This window comes from Callionymus lyra, chromosome 7 (assembly GCF_982586985.1).
Source record: "Callionymus lyra chromosome 7, fCalLyr1.hap1.1, whole genome shotgun sequence".
In the NCBI taxonomy this organism is placed as follows: domain Eukaryota; kingdom Metazoa; phylum Chordata; class Actinopteri; order Syngnathiformes; family Callionymidae; genus Callionymus; species Callionymus lyra.
In genome coordinates this window covers 19,112,340-19,134,563 of record NC_141824.1, presented here as the reverse complement: position 1 = coordinate 19,134,563, position 22,224 = coordinate 19,112,340, and the positions used below count along the sequence as shown (strand labels likewise).

Sequence of the window (22,224 nt, the reverse complement as noted above, 5' to 3'; positions counted from 1 at the left end):
GAGACTTCACATAAAAGTGGTGAAGGGAAGAAAATCAGACAAGAACATTGGCCCCTTGTGTGACAACTTTCTAGTAAAAGGTATCTATATCATCAAGATGGTAACACATTTATTTTAGAATCTGTAAAAAAAAAAAGTAAATAAATAAAATAATAAGCTTAAATGTGTTACATTGTACTAAAATGTCACTTGTTGATTTGTTGATATCCTATTAACGCTTCTTTTAATTCCTTTGATCAATGTTTTGGCTTGACAGACCCTCAAACATGTCACTAGATATACTTTAATTTGCCAAGAAAATTAAACTGTCCATCCCTGTAAAAGTAGCAGTGACAGAATTAGCTGTAGTAATAGCAGTAAAAGGAGTATTTACACCAGTGTTAGTAGATGCTAGTTGTGCAATAGAAGACTGAACTGGAAGACAAGAATATAGTTATTAAAGTTGTATTGAACAATAAAAGATTAAAAGTATCATGGCCAGCTGAATTAGTATGGGCTTAAACTACTGCCATCTCAAATAAAAATATAGATACAATACATATGTGAAAACCATACATTAAGGAGAAAATAAACTAGAATAAAAGTTTCAGAAATATATTCATTTGATGTATTTTGTGTTTTGGCTGCTAAATATTTCATGTCAACCTGTTTTTTTTCTTCAACCAATATTTAAATACACAATATTGTTTTTCAATGCCAATTTAACCTGTCACTGTTCCGAGCCCATAAATTAGCTATATTTGTAAGAGCAGTAGACACAGTAGTAGTCCACTTAGAATTACTAGATGTGGTAACAATAAAGTTACAGTACAGCTAAAGTATACAGAAGTACATTACGTGGTGGAAGTTTTTTAAAATAGCTCTTAGCAAGAGTTCAACATTATCTAAAAAGTCGCAGAGATAAGTAGACATATCAGTAGAGTAGAGTACAGGAGTACTTGTGTAGTAGTTTGTCGTGATGGTGTGTTATAGTATAGTGATGAAATATAAATCTAAGAAGAAGTTCTAGTAACAAAATACTTTTCCCAGAGGTGTGTTTCACTGGTGACTATAGGCAGGGTAGTAGGTCGAGAGTAGAAGTGAGGTCAATAGGTAAAGTGTCAATGACAGCACCAGTACTAGAAGTGGCAGCATAGTAAATAACAAAAGTACCGGTACCACAGGTGTGATCTCAGCCACGCTCACAGTACCGGTACTTTTGTTATGAAAACAGATAGTGGCACCTTTGACCAGTCGTAAAAGGTGAGTTCTCTTGCAAGTAAACTCGCAGGTTTGTTGTGATCGACAGAAAAGGCGGACTAGACTCTCACCTCTGAGCGGTTCTGGTGCCGCTGGGCTGCAGACGGACAACATGACGAGAACCAGCGAGGAAAGTCCCGGTAATCGCATAGTTCTCACTGGGAAAGTTTCCGCCAACACGAAATCCAGTTGAGTATATATTTCCAGGGACGAGGTGGTTTTTCTTGTCTGATCAAAACATAAACCGGGTTCGTCGGGTCTACGGTTCCGGTTGATCCAGACGCGCCGCGCGTAAAAAGGCGCTCCGGTGAAAAGTAAATCCAAACTTTTTTTTTGTTAGACTTGAGCTCGAAGTGTGTGAGCGTCCCACCGGTTCTTTTCTCGTGAGTTCTGTCTCTCTCTCTCTCTCCTCCTCCGAGCAGGATTCAAATTCCACAACTCGAGTTCTGTGAGCTGCTCCTCCTCCTCCTCAGAGGATGGAAGGAACCCCTGCTGCAGGAGGATTGTCTTCTTCACACGATCCCTCCATTCCACCTTCGATTGCACTCGGACACCGAGACGATCTTCCCGCCTTCAGGAAAACAAAAACAAGTGAAGCAACTACAAAAACAACCGACTCAAAATGAAACTTTTGGAAAGAGAATGTGACTAAATCAACATCATTAACATCATTAAAAGAATCGACTTGATTCGACTCTATGCTTCATTTTCTTACCTAAATTTCCTTCATTATTTTTGTTTTTATTTCATTTTATTTACGACTATTACTGTAATTCACTTGGCTATTACAAAGACACGTAAGTTTAAGTCATAGCTCATACCTGAGATTAAACTCTTGGAGGTTATAAGCAGGGATACTTCCCATCAAATTTAGCATTTTTATTTATTTATTTATAAAAGCTTGTTTACTTACTTTACCACCCTATAACATAGACAGAAAAGGATTATGATGTTAGTTTTGCTAAACTGTAATGTCTGGCGAATTTAAAACTACTATTAGAAAAGTTGTTGCTGGTCGTATGGCAAAAAACGAACTAAAATGATGTGGTTAAAGTTGTGGATCATAGTCACAGCTAATGAAGGTAATAGGAGTAGAAGTACAAGTATTAGTTGAGTACTACTATGGTTATTAAAGTGCTAGGTTGAGAACTTGTTTTTAAAGTCACTATATTGATGCAAATAGTTTTCAGTGTCAGATTATTTATTTGAAAGGATAATGTGTTTTATGAGGTATAAAATAAGTAGTAAGTGTTGTGGTCATAATGAGAATGTGTTACTGTTAAAGTATTACCTGTAAAGGTTGTAGTCGATAAAGTACTGGAGTCATGTTACAAGTTATATCAGAGGAAAGACCATTTGAATTTGTAGTACAAATTAGTAAAGTAGTAAATTCTACCTGAAATGTGGTAAGCTGAGAAAATGACAACCCTGTGCAATGAAATATGGTCAGGTTTTTCAAAACCTCATCAACCCATTACCACTGCAGGTGTCTGGTTTCATGCTCTGGGAAGAAACCCAAGAGTATAGAAAATATCACCTGCAGGATTGGAGTTGGAATGTCTTTGAACGCAGCAGCCCGACCAAAACAAACATCTGATTATCATCTGTTGTCTACTGGATCCCTGAGCTTGACGTTTCAGGGGAAGATGAATCACTGAATGAGTTGTTTTTCTTTCCCACAGTGGGAACTCAGGTTGTGGACCTGCGTCCCCCTGTCTCTTTAAGAGCGGATCCAGCGGACAGTGTTGTGTTCCCAGGCTCTTTAATGGAGACACAGAGAGAAGGCGACTGAGAAAGACCCCATTGTAAGCCCTTGTCTTTTCACTCTCTCTCTCTACTCTCAGATAGACGAGAGAAGGGAGGGAAAGAGGGGGCAGGGTCACCCAGGGGGTCCTCTACAAAAGGACTTCAGGGGGAGAAGAAGGTTTTGGTGCTGGTTAGTCTGGAAGGAGTGGATGTTTGGGTTTGGGGGGGGGGGGGGGGGGGGTGGGCTTTGATTTTAGCCAGACGGAAATCCAACATTCCTGATTCTTGGAGGGATTTGGGAGTCAGGATAACACCTCTACCAGCTGATGTGTTCAGCTCTGAAAACAAACAGATCCTCAGTAACCTGCTGTAGAAAATCTGCGACAGGTTGAAGATGTTTTACCTGTATTTACCTGTTGTTTCTCCTCCTAACAGGAAAACACGCAAAACCAGCAAAAGTATGCGACACTTTTGGTTAACAAGAATATATAAAACATAAACATATCCAACTAAGACTTTGCAATATGTAAAAGTACAAAGCCATTTAGTGAAAAAGTTTTTGTTCAAATTAAGAAAATATTTATTTACCAAAATTAAAACCTTTTATTTTGGGTAAATATTCACAACAATATACTTGTGTGTTATGACACGAAGAGTGGGACTGGATCAAACATTACTCAATGGTTGCAAGGGAGAGTGGTATACACACTCAAAATCAAAAATGTAAAACTTTAGGAGGAAATTATTTTCTGCTTGAACTAGACTAACTGTTACAACATTGCATGTTGTTTAATTTCATAAACTTTTTATTCGAATGATAATCATAAAAACGCTATTGGTGGACTTTTAAATATTTATCTTTTACAACAAAAGTTAATATTTTAGCACGTATATGATTTAAAAAACAGATTTCTTGGTAATAAACACTTAAGTTATTAAATCGATAGCTATGACATTGTACTGCCCAGAACTCCATGTTTTATTTGCTGTTCGTCACATTAAGCACTTAAAAAACAAAACAAAACAAAAAAAACAACTATCGTAATAGTATATTTGTAAATGGACGTTCATATTGTCTTAAAACCCGCCAAACCTTCTTCTTGTAGACAAAATAAAACTTTATTAACCCTCTACCCCCCTCTGCTGGTAGATATATGCACTAAAGTTGATACACAAGTCGATCGAATTCAAAAAACAATAATTTTATCATGACGACAAAACATTAACGTTTCAACTTCTGTGCAGTAATGTTTTTAATTAATGTTAGTCATGTCAATGGGAATGATGCCTGAAGGGGTCACAAACCACTGTCTTTTTGAGCCGGTCCCAAGCCCGGATAAATGCAGAGGGTTGTGTCAGGAAGGGCATCCGACGTAAAACCTGTGCCAAAACCAAATATACGAAATCACAACCATGACTACCATAGCGGATCGGTCGAGGCCCGTGTTAACAACGACCGCCATTGGTGCCAATAACCTACAGTGCAACAATGGAAATTGGGCTACTGTGGGTAGAAGTTGAAAGAGGAGACGGGGAAGGCGGGTTCAGAAACAGAGAGACAATAGGAAATGCAAGAGTCTGGGACCTATGACAGATATTATGACAGGAAAAGCTAGAGAGTGGATTGACATGATGCAGAGAAGAAAGGTTGATATACTGTGTGTCCAGGAGACCAGGAGGAAAGATAGCAAGGCGAGAAGCTTAGGTGCAGGTTTTAAGTTTTACTACTATGGTATAGATGGGAAGAGAAATGGAGTAGGTATATCCTAAAAGGAGTTTGTTAGGAATGTCCTGGAAGTGAAAAGAGTGTCAGATAGAATAATCATTCTGAAGCTTGAAATTGAAGGTGTGATATTAAATATTATTAGTGGCTATGCCCCACAGGTGGGATGTGAATTGGAGAAGAAGGAAACATTCTTGAGTGAGGTAGATGAAGTGTTGCAGAATATCCCCAGAGGTGAGAGAGTGGTAATTGGTGCAGACTTCAATGGACATGTTGGTGCAGAAAATAGAGGTGATGAAGAAGTGATGGGCAGGTTTGGTATCCAGGACAGGAACACAGAGTGACAGATGGAGGTAGACTTTGCAAAAAGGATGGAAATGGCTGTAGTGAATACTTTTTTATCCAGAAGAGGAATGAACATAGGGTAACTTATAAGAGTGGAGGTAGGAGCAAACAGGTAGACTACATCTTGTATAGACGATGTAATATGAAGGAGATCAGTCACTGCAAAGTGGTGGTGGTGAGAGTTTAGCAAGTCAGCATGGGATGGTGCTCTGCAGGAGGAATCTGGCGACAAGGAAGACAAAGACGACAAAGGCAGAACATAGGGCAAAGTATTGGGAGCCGAAAAGAGAGGATTGCTTTATGGTTTTCAGGGAGGAATTGAGAAAGAATCTGGGTGGTCAGTGAGAGCTCCTAGATGACTGGACAACTACAGCTAATGTAATCAGGGAGACATGTAGGAGAGTACTTGGTGTGTCGTCTAGAAGGAAAGTAGATAAGTAGACTTGGTAGTGGAATGGGGAAGTGCAGGTGTATATAAAGAGAAAGAGGTTAGCAAAGAAACACTGAAGGACACTGAGAAGACTGAAGAGAGCAGACAGGAGTACAGGGAGATGCAGCACAGAGAAAAGATAGAGGTGGCAAAGGCCAAACAAAGGGTGTATGATGACTTGTATGCTAGGTTGGAAAGTAAGGAGGGAGAGTACGATTTGTACACGTTGGCAAAACAGAGAGATAGAGATGGGAAAGAAGTGCAGCAGGTTTGGATGATTGAGGATGGAGAGGGACATGTATAGATGGATAGGATCACGACTGAGTTAATCAGAGGAACAGCACATGTTAGATGTTTTGGAGATAAGTTCAGAGAGGCCAGAATGAGATGTTTTGGTCATGTTCAGAGGAGGGATAGTGAGTATATTGGTAGAAGGATGCTGGGGTTGGAAATGCCAGGCAGAAGGTCTAGAGGAAGATCAAAGAGATGGTTTATGGATGTGAATGAGGACATGAAGTTGGTCGGGGTGAGAGAGGTGGGTACAGAGAACAGGGTTAGATGGAGGAGGTTGATTCCCTGTAGAAGAAGATAGTTAATCATGTCAATTGACATTAATTTAATAACACAAAACAACGTTTTATTTGCCATTATTGTTTTTAGGGTGGAATACTTAAAAGCTAGAATGGAACAAAGAGACATGTTTTTACAGTGGATATGGTGTGATTTTTATTTTAAAGAAAACATGTTTCTGCAAAGACAAAACATTGAATTTCACCAAGTAGCGTTTACAAGACATGTTTTCATGGCTATGAAAGAACATTAACATTTATAGTAGTGACGGTCTGATAAACATGTGTGCCTGATTAGTGGTCCCTTTATATAAGTGATGGTCTGATGAAGCTTCATGAAGCAGTGTAATGTTGTTTAGAGGTCAGTAGGTGGCCATCAGTTTAAAAAGATGTGCTGTTTCATTATAACAAGTGTTCAAAACAAAGTAGTTAAAATAGAAAATAGTGCAGAGACCAGTCGAGGGTTACCACATTATCCTGGAAGAGACTTCAGCAACTCAAAATTCCAAATATTAAGCGCCACCTATGTTTATGTTTTTTTTTCAAAATGTATATCTAGATTTCATTCTCCAGTTTGACTAAATCTTCCTGTTTATTTGATGCGCAGCCTGGCGCGGAGCTCATGCTGACGCGGCAAATTTGCAAAGCCACTGTATTCAGGATCCAGGTCGATGCTGTCCGGACCACCCGGGCTTGAGACAGTGAAGTACTGCATTAGAGTCACCAAGAAAATAAAAAGTTCCATCCGGGCCAGCGCCTCGCCAACACAGACTCGTTTTCCTGTCAGATGAGAAGAAACCAAACTTATGAGCAAGACGTAAAAACATGGTTCAGCACGTGATGATATAGACCTGCAGAAAAGGGCATGAATGCCACGCTTCTCTTGAAGGTGCCATCTTTGGCGAGGAAGTGTTCGGGATTGAAAGCCTCTGGATTCTCCCAGTGGTTTTCGTCGTTCAGGACGGAGTGCAACAGAGGGATGATGACTGTGTCCTTAAACGACAAGACAATCAGTCACAAAAGCGTTCTGTACAGTACACTGAACTGGCTCAGAAATACCTTTGGGATTACGTATCCTCGGAAGGAAACATCATGCAGGGTGTAGTGAGGAAGGCTCATAGGGACAATGTCCAGGCAGCGCTGAAACTCATGGATGACGGCGTCGGTGAAGGGAAGAGACTTTTTGTCCTCCATGTTGGGTGTTCTGTCGCCAATCATAGAGTCGATCTCTTTCTGCATTTTTTCTGGAGACGAAGGACGGTTAGTGGAATGATGACATCATCACGAGTTCGGGACTCACCCTGGATGTGCGGGTGCTTGATCAGAGCACTGAGTCCGAATCTGATGGTGGAGCTGGTCGTTTCGGTCCCCGCCAGAAACAGATTCATCACTGTGGAGACCAAGTTGTCCTGGTGGAACTCAGAGTTGGGGTTGTCCTTCTCCTAATCAAAAAACAGAGATTCTACATTGTATTTGTTTATGGGTGTGAAGTGTCCATTTTGTCTTGCGAGATGAGTTTAAACTAGAGTTACATTAAAGTACTAATGACTAATGTGAAAACACAACTCCTCCGGTGTTGCTCATGGTGTGAGGCGTCAGGCGGGTGTATGAATACTCCCAAGCCCCCAGCCGAGCGCCTGTATATTGGAGAGGGTCGCCTCCCTACGGCTTAGGCTGAACGGAGGTATAACCCTGACATTTGTTTGTGCATTTGCACCAAACAGTAGTTTGGACTCCATCGTCCTTCTGGGTGACTTAAATGCACACATGGGCAATGATGGAGAGACTTAGAGAGGTGTGATTGGGATGAACGGTTTGCCTGATCTTAACCCAAATGGTCGTTTGTTCTGTGCTTGTGATGCATTGTCCATCACAAACACCATGTTCAACATAGGGAGGCTCATAAGTGTACTTGGCACCAGAGCTCCCTAAGCTGCAGGTCAATGATCGATTTTGTAATGGTATCATCTGACTTGAGGCGGTATGTTCTGGCCACCCAGGTGAAGAGAGGGGCAGAACTGTCAACTGATCACCATCTGGTTGTGAGCTGGCTCCGATGGCAGGGGAAGCCTCTGGAACTGACCAGGTAAGACCAAACATGTAGTTCGGGTGAACTGGGAACGTCTGGAGGACAAAGCTTGCAGAGGAGTTTTCAGCTCACACATCCGAGAAGCTTTGGCTGACATCCCTGTGGAGGTTGGGGACATTAAACATGAGTGGTCGGTGTTCAAAGCCGCCATGGCTGTAGCTTCAGTTGCATGCTGTGGTCTGAAGGTCATTGGTGCCTCAAGGGGCGGCAACCCAAGAACATCTTGGTGGACACCAGATGGCAGGGAAGGTGTCCGACTGAAGAAGGAGTCTTATCGAGACCTAGTGTCTTGCAGGACTCCTGAAGCAGTTGCAAAGTACCGCCTGGCTCGAAGGACTGCTGCTTCGGCTGTTGCAAAAGCTAAACAGCAGGTCATTGGCTCATTGATCTCTTGTGCTGAAGTCGCGGTGGTGGTCAGAAAGCTCCACAATAGCAAAACTGCAGTAATCGATGAGATTCGACCAGAAATGCTGAAGGCTCTCAGTGTTCAAGGGTGGTCTTGGCTGACTCATCTCTTCAACATTGCGTGGGTCGTCTGGGTCGGTACCTGACGAGTGGCAGACCGGGGTGGTGGTTCCCCTATTTAAAAAGGGGGAACAGAGGTTGTGTGTCAACTACAGAGGCATCTCTCCTCAGCTTTCCTGGAAAGGTCCTGGAAAGGAGGGTCGATCGATTGTTGAACCTCAGATCCAAGAGGAACAATGCGGGTTCCATCCTGGCCGTGGTACTACGGACAACTACGGTTCTCATGGTTGCCTGGGAGTTTGACTTGCCTGTCTACATGTTCTTTGTGGACTTGCAGAAGGCGTAAGACCGAGTGCACAGGGCAAAGTTGTGGGAGGTGCTTCGAGGGTATGGAGTGAGAGGCTCTCTACTTAGGGCCCTCCATTTACTGTATTCCTGCAGCGGGAATTGTGTGCGGATCCTTGGATGCAGATCAGATGCATTCCTGGTGAGAGTGGGTCTGCGTCAGGGATGTGCTTTATCACCAATCCTGTTTCTGGTTTTCATGGACAGGATTTCAAGGCGCAGCTCTGGGGGGGGGAGGTTTGCGATTTGTTGGCCTGAAGATCCGATCTCTTCTTTTTGCGGATAATTTGGTTATCATAGCTTTATCACGGTGCGACCTTCAGCTCTTGCTGGATCGGTTTGCATCTGAATGTGAAGCGGCTGGGATGAGGATCAGCACCTCTAAATCTGAGGCCATGGTTCTCAGCAGGAGAAAGATGGATTGTTCTCTCCGGGCTGGGATTGAGCCCTTGCCTCGAGTGGAGAAGTTAAATTATCTTGGGGTCTTGTTCTCACGTGAGGGTGTTTGGGAATTGGAGATTGGTCGGCGAATTGGTACAGCAGGGGCGGTATTGCATTCACTCTACCACACTGTTGTGCATAAGAGAGAGCTAAGCCAAAAGTCATAGCTCTCTATTTACCGATCAATCTTTGTCCCCACCGTCACCTACGGTCATGAACTTGGGTCATGACGGAGAGAGACCCCCCGTTGAAGCTGCTGCCCCCGCTACCCAGCGACGGATAAAGCGGATTAGAATCGATGGATGGATGGATGGAAAACCCAACTCTCCTGAATCAGTCACATGTTTCAAATGTTGAAGTCTTCCTATCCAAGATGCAGTAAGTTCCTCATCGTGAGCATGTTTTGAACTTATTACTTTATAAAGTGCTCCCCCGTCTGAAATCTTAGCGAACAAAAGGGTATGAGAACAGAGTCCATTATGATGTAGTAATGGCTTCACTCCTCCTTCAGCCAGCTGTAATCATACCCCACTTTGTTTATACGACAAGTCCCTTGGAGGTGGAGACTTCCAGGATTGATATGCGCGGTGACAAACCCTGATGTTTGACCAATCACAGCAGAGTGGGCGTGGTCATGGTAAACAAGATTTTCGCCTCAGAAAAATGTGTGTTTTCAGAGGGCGGGGCTTAAGCATATTTTGTAATGTAAATATTTCAATAAAAAGAAAGTTTTGTACAAACAGACACATACTGATGATAACAATAGAGGTGTTGTGTTATCCCAGGGTGAGGGTGACCCAAAGGCCCAGAAGCAATACCAAGAATTAAACTATTTTTTTTCGGGCCATCGGGTTAACCCAGGGATAACACAAGGTTTAACAAAACGAGTTTAATTTTTGTAGCGATTAACTGTACAGGAGCTCCACAGAAACACAGATCAGGAATGACCTGCATACATGTGTGAGTATACTGTGAATCTGAAGAGTCATCTGTAAGTGTTTTTGCAAGGGACCACTTATGTCAAAGTTATTAGTTCTGCCTGTTTTGTAACAGAAGGACATATTTGAGTGTGACGCCTGCAAACTCTGGTCACGTTCAGACTTGTGCTCTTGCACAAGTGTGTTGTTCTCAAGGAACCAGATCCATATTTCTTACATCATGCATACGGATAAGGAAGCAGTCAATGAAGTCCCTTGGGGAGCTGCGGTCGAGGGTCTCAACATGCCTCTGGACCTCCTTGTTAATAAACTCTCGGATTTCCAGCATCTTGGCAAACACCGTGTGATGGTACCCTGGAAGCCGATCCAACACCCGCGGGAAGAGGTTGTACATCTGGAGCGAGACGTTCAGTGGTTTGACTGATGTAATCACCAAAAACTGGATAAAATATAAAGAGCTCCATACCTGGCCAATGGGGCTTCCGCTGAACTTCACAATGTCATTGATGGAGTCGAGGAGTTGCAGGAACTCTTGGTCGTCGTAATTGAAGCGCCGTCCGAACACGAGGCAGCAGATGATGTTGGACACGGTGCAGCCCAAGAGGAACGTGGGGTTAAAGAAGGCATCTGGACACACAGTATAAGATAAACCTGTACTAAGATAAAATCAAGGGTAATCAAATGTACTAGTTGCTATGTGGTATGAAGGTGTTTTGTAGCCAATTCTGTTGTTTTAATTCCAGAAGATCAAAGTTAAATGACATTTTAATTTGACCAAGATAGATGTCAAGATTTCCTGAAATTTCCTGAGCGTTTCTGCATTAAAGCTCACCTTTCAATGAGATGATCCAGTCTCTCAGGTGTTTGCTTTCCTCTTGAATCCACTCCTCCATCCCCTTCCGACCCATCCCAAAGTCCCTCAGGGTCGTCAGTGTGAAGCGCCTCAGCTGCCGCCAGCGCTCACCGTTGCTGACTATCAAACCTGCATGAGGATTATTTTAGAGCTCCGATGGTGAGATTTGGATAAAACAAGTATTTGGCTGATGTGCTACCGAAGCCTTTGGAGGATATGAGAAGAGACGGCAGTTGTCCTCTTCCTGTGAAGTCATCTGCCTGGTCAACCAACGCTTCTTTTACCGCATCATGACCCACTAGGACCACTGTCCGCTTCCAGCCCAGGTACACCGTCAACACCGGCCCGTAGGTTTTACTCATCTAGAAAACAATCATCATAAACTCAATTAAAAGCAAGTTCAGATCAGCACATTTAAGGCAACACTATGTGTTATTCATAATCTCTGTGATGATTAGTTTGTCATCACCGGGGTCCCCCAGGTAACTACCCACTTTACAGCGATAGAGCCGAGATGGCACTTGCAGTCATTTCCATAATGGCTAAAGAACTGTGAAGACTTTTTAAAGCTCCACAAAAAAAAAGGTCATGTCTGTATTTACGGCATTGCAATTACACCGATAAAACTGTAGGGGGAGCGAGAAACCTGTTGATGTTCCACAAAGCACTCTCGGTACTCTAGTCATGATAGTAACCTGTGGTCTCTCAAACACATCTGCTACTTAAGATCACTGATAAAATAACAGCTTAGATTATTACTTTTCAAAATTTTCATGTTTAAATTTTACATTGTGTTGCTTTAAGACCAAAAAAATGCATCAGAAATTGTCTAATTTGTTCTTTTAAAATGACAATGTCATGGATGATGACAGTCATCGTCTGAACACTGTCATCAGTGAGCAGAGAAGCAGATGGAGTGCACGAATGCTCCTTCCCAGGTGCAAAACCAATAGACTCAAGGACTCATTCATTCCTCGGGCTATTAGATTGTACAATTCCGAGTTTGGGGCCAGGAGTGGAGCAAAAGTATCATGATGTTCTATTCTATGTTAGTCTTTGTATCCTTTGTCTTTGTTATTTTTCTTTGATCTATGTTCTTTATCTTTAGACTTAGATTGTATCATATTGTTCTTTCTCTTTATTTCTCTTTGTTCTTGTACTTATTTTATTTTTATTTTCATGAATAATTGCTGTATTGCTGTGTCTAATTGGAAAAAAAACAATTTCCCGAAGGAGACCTCCTGAGGGATTATTAAAGTTCTACCTAACCTAACCTATCCTAACAAGTACTTTTGCTAATATTAGGCTTAAATCTGCTGGTTCAGGTTTAGGAAATTATATTTCCTGAAGGGTCACGTAATAAAACATGGCTATGTCAAATCCGTCAAGTAAATAAAAAATGTAAAAGAAAAAATCTTAATATGATGGAAAAAAACTCACAGGAACAACTCTTGATATTATATATTAATGTGTTGTTTATGTGATGTTAAAGTACAAGATACACATATTAATTAATTATATATAAATATTTTGGCTTTATATTAATTTTAATATGTAATAAAGAACATGTTATTTGTAGAATTGAAACAGAAATAAAAAAGGGGAATAGATAGACAACAGAGCTTGCTTAAACAATTCTCATTATTCACTTCATGTTATCTGTGTTGTCTATGTTTTTATTAGACCTGCAGATCTTCCTACCTTCACATAACTCCTGAAAGGCGCGTTCTTGTCCAACTGAAGCACATTTCCAATGACAGGAAGAGCCCAGGGTCCAGGAGGCAAGTTGAACTTCTGGCTGCTTTTCATCTTCAGCAGCAAAAGCAGGATCAGCCCGGCCAGGAACGCTGTCGTCAAAAGCTCCATCGTGATCCTGTCACTGCTTCTGGTCACAGACACTGAATGAACGGCAGGACTTTTATAAGCCAGCAGTTGATCTCTCAACAGTGTTGGCAGCTTCTCCTGCACTCTCAGCTGGTTGTTTACTTCTGACTCAAGCCCAGCTGAAGTGGTAAAAGGCAGTGGTAAAGAGTCAAACTTTTTTGTAGCTTATTTAAAGACACAGTCATGTTTCAATTGGTGACGGAACATATTTTTAAATAGGAGATTTTAATTTGATGACAAAAAACAAAACAAATAATTTTTAAAGTAGTTTATTTGTGTTTGTGATGAGTGGGTACAATGTGTCTCTGAAGTCCTGGTGCAGAGGACAGGTTCATATTTGTCCTTTAGTTTAAAAAAAACAACTTAGGTTATTCTTTATTCTTCTTTGTTGAAAACATTCATACTAATCATGTTATTGGTACTGTGGATTTCTACATGAAATTAATATTGTTTAGAACACTTATTTTGACTGTTCATTTAACAGTATTGGGAGATTAATGCAGAGGCATGAAGAGCCATGGTTAGAATACTTTGTATATGTGATGCCCTTGTTTTTGTTTTCTTTCTGTGACAGGCGCAGGCAGGTGTGCACGGTCTTTGGCTGATTTCTTGGCGGGTTCTTCCCATTCTTAAGGAGCATCTCGTCCCGGAAGAATCCGCCAGAGTATTTCGTCTCCTTACATAGGTGTGAATCCTCTACTGTCTCTGGATCGTATACTATATACAGTAATATAAGTTGTCAGCATGTCCTAACGTAAGTTTTCTTGATCTTCTTTTAGTTGTCGGGCATGCCACACCCCTTCCTGCGTCCTGAGTTCCTGTGTACCCGTTTTCTATTGTGGATGCGTTTTTGTTTTTGACACCCGTTCTTGGGCACGTTTTGGATTTGTACCTCTTTTTGTGATTATGTGCTTGAACTTTTTACGAACTGAAATTAAAACGTTTTGGATTTCTACCAAAGCCTCTGAACTCTTTCCGCATCTAGGTCTCTCGACTTTGAACACCTGACATACTTTCCACTTAAAAAATTTATGCTGTGATTGACGACAGCTAAAAGGGTCATTTTTGAGGCTTTCATATTGACAAAACTACGGTGGCCCAGAACTGCAACACCTACAAACTCTGAAACAGAATAAAAAAGGTAAATTTATTATTATTTTTAAACAAATATACAGACAACATATCCTGAAACAAACTTACAAACTCTGATTTCTCAGAACTCTGAAATTTACAAACCGTCACGACTTCTCCCAACTTGGGAGGCCAGCCCACCTCATCAACCCCACCTGCAAGGGCTCAACGGAATACAAGAGGCCTCCGAGCAACCTAGTCGGCGCCTGATCATCAAACTGTTAAGGTTGATCTGCTTGCAAGTATAGTTCTACGTCATTTGGTGCTCCGCCCTCTAACCGCTTCGCTATTTGTTTAATCCTCGAGGCCCCGCCTCGTCTCTGAGAAAGCTTAATAAACTCGCCACCCAGCTGGGTGCAGTCCACTTCCTATAAAGGCGGGAAATACCCGCCGCACTTCCTACTTTACAACTCAGCAGAAAGCTCCTGACAGTGGAATGTAATGATGGCGAATGAATATTGAAGTTTTTGCTTGAAGTGCTAAGCTTCCCTTAAGAGGGGAGACACACATGTCTGCTTCGTTTGCCTAGGCCCAAATCACACGATGACTGAATATGTGGCCTGCCAGGCGCTTCCCACGGCTCTTGACAGTGACGGAAAGCGTTCGAGGCTTGTCGACCCACGCCGGCTCAGCGATCATGATTATGATCGAGACAGGTTAGTGCAATGTCGTTTAAGAAAAACAAACAACATGGCAGTCCTGTGCGGTACACTCGGCAAGCTCAATTCGTAGAACCTGAGATTATGATGATAACTCAGGGGTTATTCTTGTTGACTTTTTTGCCTGCCTGCCTGCTTGCCCAAATAGTAATTCTGACCTCACCTCACAGGATAACCGACCTGTTCAGTCCGACCTTCAGCCTGCTCCTCGAACACCAGCACTCCAGCCCCAGTCCACCACAACCTGCCCACCGGCCTTGTCTCCCTCCACCAGCATTGCTGCACAATTGGCTTCCTCTGGACCTCACCCCCCTCGAGCAAGACACTGACCCTTGATTAAAGAGTTTATTTTGAGCACAGTCAGCATTTGATTTCTCTGCTTTTCGGCTTACATCACACAAACTCTGAAAGAAATACTATTTCCCGACATTAATTTACAAACTTGAAAAGTAGATTACAATTTCCTAAAACAAATTTACGAACTCTGAAACTAAATTCGAATTTTCTGAAAGAAATATTATTTCCTGAAACTAATTAAGCGAACTCAGGAACCAAATAACAATTTCCTGACACAAATTTACAAACCTGGAAAGTAGATTAAAATTTCCTAAAACACATTTATGAACTCTGAAAGAAATACTATCTCCTAAAACAAATTTACAAACTTAAATATACAAGTTCCTGAAATTGTAACTTTTTTTCAGAATTTTTTAAAGAAATTTCAGGACATTTAGCTGTGCACTCCCGAGCCACCATAGAAAACCAACCAAATAACAACCTTGTTTTGGACATGAGGACAAGGGTGTTGTAGGTAAACTCTCCAGTTTACAGTGATGTTAACACTGACTCTGTTTGACTAGTATGGGGTACTCAATATTTTGATATTGAATACCATGTGCTCTGCCTGTCTGTTAGTGTTTTTGCCATATTCCTGTCACATTACATTATCTGTCTGGCTTCCCTGTCCCATGAAGAGCCGTGAACACAGATCTCACGGACCGTTGGACTTGATTTTGTTTAACCTGCGAGAACGGCAGAAACGCAGGGTTTTTCTTGAAGCTGCCGTCTTTGCCGAGGAAGTTCTCGGGGTTGAAGGTCCAGGGAGTCTTCCAGTGCGGCTCCTCTCTCAGCACCGAATTAGAAATTTACAACTTCTTATTTCATATACAGACTATGCTCAGTTTGAGATTGAATGTGTTGTGTGCGAAATAATTGTTGAAAAGAAAATATTGTGAACTTTATTTAAGAAAGTGAATATACTAAAATAAATAATCATGTCTGGAACAAAACCTAAAACAGTTTAAAAAAAAATCAGAGAAAAGAAGAAGCAGGATGGAACAAAAGTGTATTTGAGTGAAGAGGGAACTGAAACTTACGTTATCAAGACGGGAAAAGCAAGTTTTCTCACAACAATGCGCAGAAGATAAGAGGCCAGAGAAAAGGAAAGTAGCAGAGAGAAAACCACAAAGCAATCGGTGGATGCTACATCTGTCAAAGGAAAGGTCACATGGCTCGTGAATGTTACAAAAAACAGAATAAAGCCAGGACGAGATGATGATGAGGAAGAAGCGTGACTAGAGAAAGTAAATAGAGAAAAGACAAAGAAAAGTTCAGAAGATACAGAAGAAATAAATTACTACGTTCCAGAAATTGCAAACAATAACTCAAACAAAGCAGACATTTATTTACTCAGTCAAATGAAACCGATTACAAACTTAAACCAGAAATTATACTACTAATTAATGTTCGTCACATGCTATTTTAGTAGATACTGGAGCGGAACGAACAGTAATCAGTGACAGCAGGAGATAAAACCATAAGAGTAATTTCAGCAAATGGAATTGTGAAAATCAGTCCAATCAGTGAAAGACTGACTGTTCAGTTAAAACAAGATAGTGATTTGATTACTGCAAAAGTCTGGTACATATTTTCAAAGAGTAAATGCAGCAGTACAGCAGAGGGCGCAAAATGTATCAAATCACATAGGTTGCTCAAGTGGGTTGAGATCTTTCCAAACGCTAAACCAGATGCACTCATTACACTATACACTATTGCAACAGTTTATTTTCATGTCTTAACGAGAAGGAGCTGTCTCGCCTGCAGTTGATTCAGAACTCTGCAGCGAGAATTCTAACCCGCTCAAGTATAAGAACTCAAATTTCTCCGATCCTTAAAACTCTTCACTGGCTTCCAGTTTCTTTCAGGATCAACTTTAAAATTCTGGTTCTTACTTTCAGAGCTATTCATGGTCAGGCTCCTCCTTACATCACTGATCTGATCCAGCCTTACACCCGAGCTTGGGCTCTGAGGTCTGTGGATCAGAATCTACTGATGGTTCCTCGCACACAGTTCAGGACCAGAGGAGAGAAATCCTTCCAGACTGTTGCTCCTAAGCTTAAGAACGATCTTCCACTCTCTTTGCGCTTGATGGAGTCTACTGACTCTTTTAAGAAACATCTTAAGACGTTTTTATTTGTTCAGGCTTTTCCTTGGTTTTCTGGAACTCCTGTTGTATTATCAGTGTTATCTTGACCTTTAAAGTATATACTTTATTGAATATTGTTTTGATCATTTAAGCGCTTTGTGACCCTGGTCTGGAAAAGCGCTGTACAAATAAAAATGACTTACTTACTTACTTACTCACAGTAGCCAAAGCATTATGTAAACACATAGTTCCTCAGTTTGGAATTCCGGAGATCATCAGAAGTGACAACGAATCACATTTTGTCAATGATTGACAGCAACAGACAGTGCACATTGGTGACCAGGTCTTTATCAAGGTCATCAAGCGAAAGGCGTGGAAAAGGGATCGCTGAGAAGGACCGTTCCGGGTTCTACTTCACCACCCCTACGGCTGTTGAAGGAAATATCCCCTGGATTCACTTTTCCCACTGCAATCTGTGACATCTTGACAACCCTCCATGGCCTGAGCCTGCAGACCACAACTCATCCAAGCAACAATAAGATGCAGGACTTCAAACTACTGAGCTGAGACAACAACATTGTTCTGACAGGGTTTTCATCGTGCTAGTAACCTCTGACTACCCTGAGCACTGCAACAATGATTTTTTTTTTTTTTTTTTTCTACGCCCCATACTCACCACCCTCTTCCTAACCACTTTCGTCATCTGAGCACCATGGGCATGGTGGGAAACACCAGCCACAACTGACATAATGGACGGTAAAAAGGACAGTATAGAAAGAGCATACCAAGCCCACGTGACCTACACCTAGCCGAATGTAACAAATGGGAACCTTTCTTTCCAGTTGGTTTTGAGCGATCCAGACCCATCTTTAGCAGTGACATAGAGAGAAACCAGAACTTCACTTTTTTATTTTTTTTAGGTAGCGACACCACTGGTAAAGATTTGGGTAAAATGAATGTGAATCGCACCACTACTATTGAAGTTACACAACACATGTCCACATTTGGTGGATGTGCGGAGATATGGGGTTACGACAGAACCTGCCCTCTCAGTGGAACGGACTGTGTATGTTGGTTAAACTGATCATGCCAGTCACCACAGTTGCCTTCAGTCCAGAAACAGCACTCTCTTTGGATGACTCCGCCTTGAGTAGGAATAGGGCAAGAGAGCAGTTGGTTGGATGGGGAAGGACGACCCCACTTACATCGCTGCCATTGGTGTCCCTACGGGTGCCCCAGACCGGTATAAGTTGGCTGATCCCATAGGTTCAGGATTCGAGAATTTCCCTGTCATCACCGCCATCTTCCCCGTAACCACCCATCAAAAACATAGACCGTATTAGTCACATCCATTACAATGTCCAACATCTTGGTAATTATACAGAAGCTGATTTCTCGGCTATTCACAAACAATTGCATGACACTTCCCTTTAGTACAAACCAGGGTACTTTGGATTCCGAATCCACATATATTGAGGTGGAATGTTTAGATTAGTAGGAGTTATTATAAGGAAAATTGGAAAATCGCAACAAGTCACAGTATTTTGATGAAAAATGTAAAACTAAAACATGAATGTTTATTTACTACATTAATATTACAGGAGGGAAAAACATAAAGAATTTATGTTGCTTATAGTTTTATCACAATAAACATGTAGTGATGTTTGCTGCGGCTCAGAATGAGCTGGAAGGAAGGAGTTTGCCAGGTTAGAGTTTCGTTTCCCGAGAAATTACAGTTTGTGCATTAAGATACAGTGACCTTCAACAAGATAGGGGAGCTAAACTCAGCGTGCAGGCTGAGCTCACCGACTCGTACAGAAAAGAGGTCTTTGCTGGCTGCGTCCAGCAATAAATGAACAAACTGTTTGTATTCAAGTGTGTCATCATCTGAAATATGGGAAAAAAAAGCCAGCAAGCAGAGAGGTTCTTCAGTGGTTTGGGACGAGCCATGCCAAGCGCCTCTCCACTCCTTGCTGGTGGTAACAGACTGGATTCTGACTCTGTTTGTTATTCTAACACTTCATGTTCTCATTCTGATTGTCTGGGAGAAAATCCCTGACATAAACTAATTGAAAATGTATTATGTATATACAGTATATTATTTATTTATATTTAAAATTTAAATAGTAAAGTGGGATTGTGGGGGTGAAATATGGGGGTATATTGTTAAGACATCACCATAGCCGCCTGTTGCTCTTCGCATAAGCTCTCTGTTTCCTCTTGCTGAAAACTCTTCTGCCTGATCCACCAGAGATTTTATTGTGTCATAGCCGACCAAGACCACCGTTCTCTGCATGTCCATGTGCATCGTTATGACTGGACCGTAGCTTAAACTCAGTTGGATTCAAATGAAAACAAAAGACAAAACTGATTCTTCAGTCCTGATAATATTATTAACACCGTCATAACTTGAGAAATGTTTTGAAATGAGCCTTCCGATCAACCTGAAACAGGTTTCCTGCAAGAGGAAGTCCAGTCGAGCCTGGAGGGAGCTTGTGTCTGGTGGTGCCACTTAACCATCAGAGCAGAACCAGGATAAACGTCACCAGGATCAAAGTGGCTGAGAAGTCACGGGATGCCAACAATGAATTCTCTTCTAAGTTTATAACTTAGTTAAACAGTGACCAGAGGCAAACCCTTTATACAGCAGGGGACTGTTAAATATTAAAATATTTCACAGATGTGTCCTGTGATGAACTTTGGAGGTGCAGGATATACAAACACACATCTTTGGTAAGTGTTTACCACAACAAGTCATCCACCTCGTGTTGTTACCTCTATCCATGACCCTCATTGTTTCTTCTCTTCTTCATTTTTGGCTCATCCTCTCCAACTGTCCAAACATCTGACCTTCCTAACTTTGTCTCCCAAACTTCACCACATGTTCAATTAACACATATCTGATCTTGTCCTTCTCACTGCAGAGATTTGTGATCGAGCTTTGGCATATTTGTACAAAGAGATGATCATTCATCTTGTGCTATATTCTTGCATGAACGTCACTGTGGTTGAAATAATTCCCCAATCATAAATGATTTAACAATAAATGGTAACATTGGGCTTTCATGATGATTAATTATCATTCATAAACTAAATAAAAACATGTTCCAAAACCAATTATCAAATCATTTACCAGTCAAAATAAAGCGATAAATAAACAATATGACGCCTGGTCACCTGACCTCAAACCCACGACCAGGTTTCCACTTAAGCCCCTGATTAGCTCCGCCCTGTCTTGCCAGTTGTGACTTCTGTGGCGTCATGCCACCAGGTAAGCTCTCTGTGTGTGTGTGAATGTTTGCATGAACACTAACCAGTCCAGGTGTGCACCCCTAGCTGGCTATGCTAACTGTGGAGGGAGGAAAAGATGAACTTAGTGAGTTTGGTTACGATGAATAAGGAGGGGACAGAGGGAATGAGTGTGGCGTGTATGTGTGTGCATGTGTATCATTGACCATAGCTCTCCGCTTCCTGTAGACGGAGGCACTCCGTCACAGTCACGTTTCTCTTGAAGGTGCCATCTTTGGCGAGGAAGTGTTCCGGATTGAAAACCTCTGGATTCTCCCAGTGGTTTTCGTCGTTCAGGACGGAGTGCAACAGAGGGATGATGAAAGTGTCCTTAAACGACAAGATAATAAGTAACAAAAGTGTTCTGTACAGTACACTCAACTGGCTCAGAAATACCTTTGGGATTACGTATCCTCGGAAGGAAACGTCGTGCAGGGTGTAGTGAGGAAGGCCCATGGGGACAATGAATTTTATATACACATAAAATCCAAAATGTAAAACTTGTAAAAAAGGAAATTATTTTCTGCTTAAACTAGACTTATTATTTTAAACAAAAAACTATACAAATCACTGAAACTGTTTATATTGCAGTTTAATTTCATAAACATTTGATTCGAATGATTATCATAAAAAATCTATTGGTGGACTTTTAAATATTTATTTATGTAGCAGGACGAGGTTGTTGGTATTCCAGCCAATCCCGTCTTAGCCTTCTGGTTAAAAGGAGGCGGTGCGCACACTTCTCTCTCGCTCTGAATGGCTGGAGGCTGAGTTCCCACCTCAATCAGCGTCCTACGCTTCCGCTTCCGGGGTCAGAGGTAGGCTGTTAGCGACGACTGTGGTTCTCTCGTTGTGTTCTGTCCAGCTCTGTGGTAAGCTCATTGATCCTTTTGATAGATTCCTCTCTGGGTGTGTGCTTGGCTGCGTGTTGCTTCCCCTCTGCAACTTCTTTACAAAGTGGGTGACGCCGTTTCGTGCCGTGCTCCCCAGGAATGTTTTGATCGGTATGTGGCTAGGTGATTAGCACATATGGAGCTTTCCTCCTCCGGTTTTTTAGTTTATTTTTAACTCTGCTTTTATTGATCCCCCTAGGTCACTTAGCGCAGCCTCTGCTAAGACCACCCGCTTATTTCACTGCTGTTTTGTCTTGGGTTGTTTTATTTAAACTTCACCCGGAACTGCTGGGACGGATCGGGTGGCAACGATTCGCCCCTCCCGACCACCTCTGTGTCCCGACGGCCGACTGTGCGTGTGTGTGATTGGCTAATCGCACTAAGTCGAGCGAGCGACAGCGGACTGAGGCTCTGTGTCGCAGTTCACCCCGGACTCTTGAGTTCTTGTGTTCATTTTTGTTTACGTTTATTTCAATTGTGTCCGTTTCTTTCCGTGTGACTATTTTTGATCATTCTATGTTTTGTTGATTTGTCATTTGTTTAGTTTTACAGTTAAAGTATATTCATTTGTATTTTTTTCGTCATTGTCGTCACTCATTGTTAAAGTTTCACTCTATCTGCTCAGGAGCTGCCGTACTGCGGTGTCGGATTGGTGTCCCGGTGGTGGTGTTTCCCCCCTTTCTTTTGCACGTGGGTTTTGTTTGTAGTGTTCCCAGGGATCCCCCCTTTTCGTCGGACATCTCTCACCGTAGGTGTCAGCC

At 41.9% G+C, this 22,224-nt stretch overlaps 2 protein-coding genes and 1 pseudogene across 2 annotated transcripts in view; all 3 read right to left on the bottom strand.

Annotated features, from left to right (window-relative positions):
• axl (AXL receptor tyrosine kinase) overlaps nt 1–1,737 on the bottom strand; it is a 28,861-nt gene extending 27,124 nt beyond the window's left edge. Inside the window, exon 1 of the mRNA XM_087795155.1 lies at nt 1,311–1,737. Within this exon, the coding sequence (XP_087651281.1) occupies nt 1,311–1,389 (79 nt within the window). The 5' untranslated portion in view covers nt 1,390–1,737. The remainder of the gene's footprint in view (nt 1–1,310) is intronic.
• A 3,080-nt stretch (nt 1,738–4,817) lies between these two features.
• Nucleotides 4,818–5,781, bottom strand: LOC148075310 (uncharacterized; annotated as a pseudogene).
• A 569-nt stretch (nt 5,782–6,350) lies between these two features.
• Nucleotides 6,351–13,127, bottom strand: LOC148075309 (cytochrome P450 2B4-like). Its single transcript, XM_087795097.1, has 9 exons — nt 12,885–13,127; nt 11,383–11,545; nt 11,163–11,312; nt 10,797–10,957; nt 10,548–10,724; nt 7,353–7,494; nt 7,112–7,296; nt 6,904–7,045; nt 6,351–6,832 (listed from the first exon to the last, which is right to left on the bottom strand). The coding sequence occupies exons 1-9, from the start codon at nt 13,047–13,049 to the stop codon at nt 6,645–6,647; spliced, it is 1,473 nt and encodes a 490-aa protein (XP_087651223.1). The 5' UTR covers nt 13,050–13,127; the 3' UTR covers nt 6,351–6,644.
• Nucleotides 13,128–22,224: the final 9,097 nt, after the last annotated feature.

Excerpts from the sequence above, each read along its gene's own strand:
- LOC148075309 (XM_087795097.1), bottom strand. The coding sequence starts at position 13,049 with ATGGAGCTTTTGACGACAGCGTTCCTGGCCGGGCTGATCCTGCTTTTG. Across the intron at positions 10,725-10,796 it reads GCGGAAGCCCCATTGGCCAG|ATGTACAACCTCTTCCCGCG; the intron begins GTATGGAGCTCT and ends GTCTCGCTCCAG. Across the intron at positions 7,495-10,547 it reads TCCTTATCCGTATGCATGAT|GAGAAGGACAACCCCAACTC; the intron begins GTAAGAAATATG and ends TTTTTTGATTAG.